This window comes from Glycine soja, chromosome 20, assembly GCF_004193775.1.
Source record: "Glycine soja cultivar W05 chromosome 20, ASM419377v2, whole genome shotgun sequence".
In the NCBI taxonomy this organism is placed as follows: Eukaryota; Viridiplantae; Streptophyta; class Magnoliopsida; order Fabales; family Fabaceae; genus Glycine; species Glycine soja.
The window spans coordinates 25623511-25632802 of record NC_041021.1 but is presented as its reverse complement, the minus strand read 5'-3'; the positions used below and the strand labels follow the sequence as shown (position 1 = coordinate 25632802).

The 9292-nt window shown below is 30.4% G+C and overlaps 1 protein-coding gene across 1 annotated transcript; it reads left to right on the top strand.

Moving 5' to 3' along the window:
- Positions 1 to 5586: 5586 nt before the first annotated feature.
- On the top strand, positions 5587 to 7816 carry LOC114403264 (probable serine/threonine-protein kinase clkA). The gene is made up of 5 exons (XM_028366102.1): positions 5587 to 6438; positions 6637 to 6737; positions 6914 to 6997; positions 7266 to 7376; positions 7466 to 7816. Exons 1-5 carry the CDS (start codon positions 5700 to 5702, stop codon positions 7535 to 7537), a joined length of 1107 nt encoding a protein of 368 aa, XP_028221903.1. The 5' UTR covers positions 5587 to 5699; the 3' UTR covers positions 7538 to 7816.
- The last annotated feature ends 1476 nt before the right edge of the window (positions 7817 to 9292 follow it).

The following is a 9292-nucleotide window of genomic DNA, read 5'->3' as shown; positions in this document are numbered from 1 at the left end:
CCCTCGCACTAAGCGGGTTGAGTGCCTTGCTTAGCAGATGTCACTCGCTAAGTGCATATGCCTCACTTAGCGAGACACTAGCTACTTCACCTTCTTTTCTTTTGGCCTGAAACTGAAGTTAATTCAACATTAATTCACAAAATGAGAGTATTTGCTGAGCAAAATCAAACTAATCATGAAAATATGTACAAATCATACAAAATGAACCATAAATTGAGGGAAAGATGCTAATTTCATATAACTATTCAATACAAAAGTTAGTCGTAAATGGCGACTAACAAGGACTATTACAAAGGTCTTCTAATCTAGTTTCTACTGGCCCACTTTGTTCAAAGATGCTAATGAATATGTTCAGACGTGTGATAACTGTCAAAGAATAGGTGGAATCTCTACAAGGAATGAAATGTCAATTCAAAGTATTTTGGAGATTAAGGCTTTTGATTGTTAGGGGATAGATTTCATTGGTTCATTGCCATCATCATATTTTAATTAATACATTATATTAGCTATGGGTTATATAACCAAGTAGGTGGAAGCAATAGTTTCTCACCATACAAATGCAAAAACTATTATCCACTTATTGAAGAAGAATATCTTTTCAAGGTTAGGCACACCAAGGGCACTGATTAGTGATGGCAAATCTCACTTCTATAATGTGCAACTCAAGAAAGTTTTCCAGCACTACAGTGTTAGACATAAAGTGACCTAACCATATCATCCCCATACCAATGGGCAAGTTGATGTTTCTAATAGGGAAGTCAAGAGAATCCTAGAGAAAACAATTGTTCAATCAAGGAAGGATTGGTCTTAGAAGCTTGATGAAGCTTTATGGGCATATAAAACAACCTACGAAACTCCTATGGGACTCACACCTTTCCAATTGGTCTATGGTAAATCTTGCCATCTACCTATTGAATTGGAACATAAGGCCTACTAGGCATTGAAGTTCATGAATTTTGATCCAAAGACAGCTAGTGAACACAAAAAGCTCCAAGGCTCCAAGGCTTTGAAGCTAAGGGATTTGAGTGAAACAAGGAAGATGACCTTCTAATAATCTCAAGGAAGCGCAAAGTGGAGCAAGAATTACCTGTTGTTTAGAAGAAGTAGAAGCTTGATCAGCCAATCATCCCCTCCTCTTTTCCAAAGAAGAAAAAGACAAGAGTTGGATGCAACTCCATGCCTCCAAAGGAAACCATAAGGATACCATCATCTGATGGCTCTAGTTCGTCAGAAAGTGAGCTAACCTCAAGACGCACTCCACAACCATCCAGTCCACCACCAGTACAGTCCAAGAAGTCTATCTTCCCAATCAACACATCCAAGACCTAATACTTGGATCCACGTGGAAGTAGAACTGGAGACCATAGGTACAACAAACAGAAGAGGATATTGCTCGTAGCAAGTTCCCTACTATACATCCAAGGCTTATAATGAACATGTGTATGGATCCCTAGAAGATAAATTTTGGGTTATTTTGGGTTGTTTTATGAATTTCAATTATGTTCTTATTCTTTTATTCGTGAATTGACAGTATTTGATGAACTAATTGATGTCCTGATACAAAATTGTTATGAAATTGATATGTTCTTGTGTTGAGTGTAAAACCTTGAAATTAGGAACTTGAGGTGTTAAATTGTAATGCAATGCATGAGTTGTTAAAATGAAAGTGTAGGGTTCCAAGTTAAGAACATGAGTTGTTAAATTGTAGTGCATTGTGTTAAACATGTTTGCAAAAAGTGTGAGGTCATAAATATTGTATAATTCATGAGTAGTGTGTAACGCCCTGAAATTTCGTTAACTGAAAATCAATGTTTAATGTATTTCTTGTGTTATTTGATTATTTGATTGATTTAGATGAGTTAGGGTTTTGTGTTAACTAGCTATGTGTCATTGCTTGATGTGGATGTTAGGTTATGTGAAATTTGATTGACCTATGTTGAAATTGTGAGTTTCAAGTTTTACCCAAACCTATTATAGTAAAACTATAATCCCCAACTTGTTAATCTTGGATTGCCTTCAAATTTGGACTGTAGGTTTGCAACCTATGTTTGCTCGCTTTGACCGTTGAGATTTACAAATTAACACTTTTAGACATCTCCCTCAGCGAGACAAGCACGCTAAGCATAATTCCAACCCGAATTCTTAATTGTTTTTTCTTTTTATTTTGTTTCTTTTTTTTGGTGTTTTTTTTAAGAAAAATAATAATTTTTTAAAAGATAATAAAATAATATAAATAAGAATAAATTAATTCTAAGTAGAATTTTAACATGTGTGTTTGCACATAATAACAAAAAAATATTTTCTTTTATGCCATTTTAAAGATTTTTATTAAAATATATAATATAAAAAATTATAATTTAATATAAATTTATATTTATATTTGTTCAAGTTATCATACAATTTTTTGATTGTCAATGACACTTAAAATTAACCCAATTGATCTTTAATTTAAATGGTTAAAATCAATTTTTTTGTTTTCTTACTATGATTATAAAGATGTTGTGGATTTTCCTAAGCTTCAATTTTTGTTTCGTTGGATTCCTTGGCATGAAAATAATGAGATTAAATTATGATATAATTTTTAATTACCACGTAGGTACTTAAATAAATTGCAAGCTTAAGGCACTTGAATATGTTGTAAATTTGTCTGAAGTTTAATTTTTGTATCATTGGAAGTTTTTTTTTCTCCTTATGTAAATTAATTTAAAAATGAGAATTTAATCATTACTCTTAAAATAAATTTGAAAAAGGTAAAATGATTAAAAAAAATAAATTAATTAAAAACACAATGAATAAATAGTTACTACATCTCAGTTATACTATACATACAAATAAAACACTATGGTAACTAAGATGAGAGACAGAGAGACAAACATAATAAAACCAAAACGAAAACAAGCGTACCAACAATAACAATTGAAACACAAAAAATGATGAAACTAATAATAATTTGAAAGATGTTATGCAGCGGACATGTCTTCTTCCATTTGAACCATTCTAGTGAGTTATTTATCATGCGCAACATCTACATCGGTTATTACAATATGTTGATCGGTTATTGGGGTTAATTAGGTTATCGGTTTGTTAAAAATATCTAAAATTTCTATTGGACAAAAATATTTCTCGTGGTTGAATTCTGTTAACACCTTTATCATTTTCATCATTTTTTAACTTTGTTATTTCATATTCGATTAGTTTTTTGAATATTTTGTATGACCTGATTGTCAAAAGAACAATTATTCTGATCACTTGTGATTTCTGAATTTCATAAGGGAAAATCCCTAGAAACATAATCTGCTTGATGATATTTTTGAGTGGTTCGATGGGACTTGATAACAATTTCTTATCTTCTTACATATATTATTTTCATTTTTATTTTTAATTTCTTTTTAAATATATTTTAAAATAAGTCATCAATAATTAAAAATAATTTTATATCACAATATGAAATATTTATCATAAGTATGAATTTCTTTATATTATAATTTTATAATAAAAATATTTATGCATTATAATTTTAATCATATAAAATAAATTATTATTCTGTTCAAATACACATATTAAAATAATACTTAGAATTAAAATGTTCTTATTTATATTATCTAATTTTATTATTTTGAATTAATTTTCTTTATTTATATTATTTATTTATCTTTTAAAAAATTATTTTTTTTTTAAAAAACACAAGAAAAGAAACAAAAGAAAAAAATAAAAACAATTAAAAAATCGAGTTGGGAAACCAGAATACTTAACTTCGTTTTGAATTTTTTTTTAAAAAAAATCACCATCTAAATTTGTGTCCCCACTCTAAAATTAAATTTAGATTGTGAATAATAAAAATGTATCTTTGGATTAATAATAGACGTATACGTATGTTTATGTATATGTCTGTCGTATGTTTGTGTGAAAAAATCTTGGCAACTCCATTGTTGCAGCAACAAGCCAACAACATTGAAATTGGCATGGTGAAGAACAGCCAAGGCATTTTACTCAAGGTCGTCATCCTTTGGGACCTCGACAACAAGCCCCCTCGCATGTTCAGGCGGCACACCCTCTCCATTTCCATTTCTCCTTCATGACCACAACACCTCAATCCCTCCGATTTGTGTTGGCTTGTTGTGGCACACCTTGAACCTCAATGACTCTGGCATAAGAGAATCGCCACAAGCTGTGTGGCAATCCACTCGTTACACTCTGAACCAAAAAACCTGTTTTCATTTTCATTAAATGGTAATAAAAATGTATTTGGTTGAATTTTTTAAAACATTTGTAATAAAAATATTATTTAAAGCAAAAAAATATTATTTTAGATAAAATAAAAATATGGTAACAAAAAATGTAATTTAAAACAAATCTAAAAATATATTTTTAAAATTTTAATCTTTTAAAAATAAAAACAATTTTCAGAAAATGAAAAAAAAACATATAAACCAAATATATCCTTATCAAACAGATTCAACTAGCAAAAAATATGATTCAAAATCATTTGTAGAAATCAAAATCAAAATCTTAGCCGACACATATGCAGTTTATAAAATTGTCAACTCTAAATTCACAATTAAAACTAATTAAATTAATTATGATATAAATATTTTTTTAAAAATTAAAATTAAATTAAACAAGATATTTTGCTTAATTTAATTAATTTTAAAAATATTTATTTCATAATTAATTTATTTACTTTTTAAATTGTGAATTTAAAGTTCACAGTTTTGTAAATTGCAATTATTTTCCAAAATTTTACGCATCAGATTGTTTTATACTAACATATTTTAAAATAAAATAAAGTCGTAGTGGGACCTCAACTCAACTGCACCTTCTAGAAAAGGGTACAAAATCAAAGCATGGAAATTATCAAATTACCCCCTGGCTTGCCCCAGTACCAGTAGTCTCGTTCCACTTTCGGCCTCCCTCTTACGTAGACGCGGTTTGCCACGTCAAGCGTTACCTTTTCTTTATTCATACTAATCGCCATGCGTTACTCCACCTAAGTAAAAAAAAAAACGATAAATAATGAGATTACCTTTGAATATTTAATATTATATGAGATTATATTAAATATGGTATAGTATTATTTAATTGTTTTATAATAAATTAAATAAATTTTTATTTATTGTTTGAAAAAATGGAAGAATTATATTTTTTTCTAAAACAAGAAAGGAAGAATAATTTAACCTATTTAAATAGAACATAATATTAAACATTAGTTATCTCCATATTTCATAAAAATATTAAAAATAGAAAACAAACATATTTAATATCTTAATACTAATAAAAATAATAACTAAATTGATTAAATATAACGTGTATAACACTTTGATGTTCAAATTTTTATGAGTTAAAGAAATCTCAACACTATAAAGAATACACAATATTTTTACTCAATAATAATTAATTATAATAGAAGAACTTAAAAAAATATTCTAACATTTAATATAATTTCCTTCCACCCACTTTCCTTACATCAAAAAATCAAGATGATGTTACGGGGAAGAATTCCAATTTCATCCTTTGACAATTACACGCGCAAAAAATAATGTCCTGCCCCTTCATTAACTTACCAGGAAATTGCACACCCCTCATCTATATTTAATACTTGTCTTCTCTCTTTTCCAACCATCTCTTGCTGCTTCACTCTTCTTCAATTCATATCATATCAATTAGATTTAGAGCTAAACATAAAATTGTTTTCACATACCATGGACAACAACAATGACTTTTGGAAATTCAGTGACCAGTTGAGGCTTGAATCTGGTTTGGCCAATCTGTCTCTGAATGATTATTCCATTTGGAGCAACAGCTACAGCTCCAAGAGGCCTGATCAGAGGAGGAACTTTGATGTCAAGGGCAGTGATTTCAACAACAACAACAACTCATCAAAGGCTTTTGATGATGATTTCAATGATGGGTGGAAGATCACCAATTCCAATGGACCCCTTTTCTCTATGCCTCACAACAACAACAACAACACTCTTGAAGTTGGAGGCTTCAACAAGGGAGGAGGAATCTATTCCAACACCAACACCACCATTTCCTCCTACCATCCTAATAACCTTAACAACAACGCTTTTGGAGGCTTCAACAAGGGAATCTATTCCAACACCACATCCTCACCCTATCTTAACAACAACCACCACCACCTCGACGACAACAACAACCTCAACAGAAATAATCTCAAGGGCTACAAGACATATTTTAAGGGTGAAGATCAGTTTCACACACCCAAAAGTGCCAAGAAGAAGAACACCACCAACAACACCAACAACAAGAAGCATGGGGACAACACTAATAATAATGATGGCACAAAGACTGGTGCTGAGAAGAAATTCAAAACACTTCCACCATCAGAGTCTCTGCCTAAGAATGAAACCATTGGAGGCTACATCTTTGTTTGCAACAATGATACCATGGCAGAGAATCTCCAAAGACAGCTCTTTGGTGTGTCCCCTCTCTCCTTTTTTTTTTCTTCTTGTTTTGCTCTCTTTATCAAATCTTATTTTTCCTTTAATCTAATTCGCGGTTCTCTATATTTTCAATAACAATAAGTTGAATCCTTTGAGGAATTGATATGTCAAGAAATTCTTCCTTTCTAATTCTAAATTGATTTTGCTGACAGATGTTTCTTGTGCTTTGTAGGTCTGCCTCCACGATACAGAGATTCAGTAAGAACAATAACTCCAGGGTTGCCCCTTTTTCTGTACAACTACTCCACTCACCAACTCCATGGTATCTTTGAGGTATGTGTGCGTATATTTTCTTTTTTTTTAGTCTGTTGTTGCATCACTTTAATTTGATGAAAATGCTTTTGTTTTTGGACATCAAGCTATGGATTAGGCCATCTCTTTTACCTTTAGCAGCTATGGTCTAATTAAAGGCAATAATAATGATTAAATGTTTGGTGGGGTTTGTTCAGGCTGCAAGTTTTGGAGGATCCAACATTGATCCAACGGCTTGGGAGGACAAGAAGTGCCCTGGTGAATCTCGTTTCCCTGCTCAGGTATATATCATCTCATCTCCAATCAAATTAATTTTATTATATCTATGCACAAATTATGCTAATATTAATTTTATAAATTTAATTAAAATGTACTGATGCTGTAAAAGTAAAGTTTTATATTGTCCTTCAGTCAATTGATATATCACATATCAATTGAATGATTTCTGATTAAATGGCAATATTGACAGTACATGATGATTATACTCTAATTGTATTATTACTTGATTTTGTTATAAACTTATGAATTTTGCATACATGATGGTTACAGGTTCAAGTGATTACTAGGAAAGTTTGTGAGCCACTAGAGGAAGATTCCTTTAGACCAATTCTTCACCATTATGATGGCCCTAAGTTCCGTCTTGAACTGAGTGTGCCTGAGGTATGCATCAACTTGTGGAATATGTTACTGATCCTTATGGTAGATGATGTGGTCAACTAAATTGCGTCCTATTTTTTTTATTATTTCAGGCACTGTCTCTTCTGGATATTTTTGCAAACCAGAACAGTTTCGATGACATTTTCAAAGCCATTCCAGCATAGAAGGGTAGAAATTATACAAGAAGAGAGAAGTTACAAGGACAATGGATAATGAATGAATACTGTGGATTCATATTATTAGAGTGTCAGAAGATAATTAAGACAACGAATATTGAATTTCAGCCGTCATATATTTGTGTTATAATTACTACTATAATGTTATTTGTATAGAGGCTGTTATGCCTGGTTGCCCATTTTTTTCTTGTTATGGGTGTATATGAACATCACATAAAAGAATACAATAAGAAGGAACTAACTTTGTTCATGATTTTTTCTGCAAAATTACAAATTCAACGGAATGGCCTGCATTTTGTAGCTTTTAGTAATTGCTGGGATTGAACTCTTGGTGAAATAAATAGTGAGTGCGAGCCTGTGAGGCCCTGCTTTAAATGTTTTTCATTCAAAGGGGAGATTTGATTTATTGGTTCATTTTGGGGCATTAACATCTCTGCTTTAATCTTTGATATTTGCAAACTATGTTTGAGTTTTCGTTGGAAGATGTATTTATACATCATTAAAGGGTAATACTGATACATATGAGTATGGTTAATTTTAAGGGGACATATGATTTTCTGTAATGCCTCATATCAATTATACCACAATAAAAGGAATTCAGAGATTATACAATTAGAATAATTTTAGAAAAATAATTGATATTATTAATATTCACAACTTGTATCTACTTTTTATAATTTATCACCTAAATTTTTTATAATTAAATGTGTTTGACTTAAAATAATTACAGAAAATTTGACCCTTGGAGGTTACCTATTTCATAACAGTGAAGGTTACCTATTTTATAATTGTTGCAAGTGAAGCATGTGGTTCGTCCGGTTCTTACACATTCAACTTGGAGTGTCAATTCAAATGTTGATGGTTTTGTGTATGGCTCAGTAGATAATAGGTAGAGGAGCAAATGAAATTTATTTCAAATGTGGGATAATTAGTTAGGCAAAGCTGCTACATCAGACAATGCCATTTGATAAGCTGGCGTTGCCTTAACACTAACAATTGCATAAACTAAAAGGAAGCATCTGGCTCTAATTTGACCAAAAAATTGGACCACAGTAACTAAACTATATATAAAACTTTCAGCATAAATAAACTAAGGATATTTTTACTCGAGGCTTTGTCTTCACTCTAATTCTTTGGTTATTGGTTATTTTTTACAAAATCGTTGATGAATAATGATTAACACTCACTTTATTACGCTTTATTGGGTAGAGGGAAGAGAATTGTGTAGAGGGAAGAGAATAGAGCAGAGGGAAATAGAAAAAAAAAAAAAAGAAGAAGAAAGAAATATAGTAAAAAGAAAATTGAATGTTGGGTTGTTCGGTTAAAAAGAAATATATGAAAAACAGAGTGAAAACAAAAATATAGTAAAGATATGAAATTACTTATTTATCCTTTAAAAAAATAGAAACATGAATATTGGAACGAGATTTGTGATAAACAACATTCAAAAGAAGGGCAATCCGGTGTAGTCTTAATTGATCATGTGGCTTGTTAAAAGATGTGACAATAACCTTATGTTATTATTAAGCACTGATAAATTAATAAGATAAACTTGTGTGCTAAACACTTTTGTTATGCTCAAATAAATTATAAGCTATTGAAAAGATTAGTTAAATACATTTATTGTATAATACTACTTCTCTTTAGTTAATTATTTAATGAATTAATTTTCTTAATTATTTTTTATTTAATACTTAAATTCCTTTGATCAACACTAAAAACAATAAAATATTTTATCAATTA

Excerpts from the sequence above, each read along its gene's own strand:
- LOC114403264 (XM_028366102.1), top strand. The coding sequence starts at position 5,700 with ATGGACAACAACAATGACTTTTGGAAATTCAGTGACCAGTTGAGGCTT. Across the intron at positions 6,738-6,913 it reads AACTCCATGGTATCTTTGAG|GCTGCAAGTTTTGGAGGATC; the intron begins GTATGTGTGCGT and ends GGGTTTGTTCAG. Across the intron at positions 6,998-7,265 it reads AATCTCGTTTCCCTGCTCAG|GTTCAAGTGATTACTAGGAA; the intron begins GTATATATCATC and ends TGATGGTTACAG.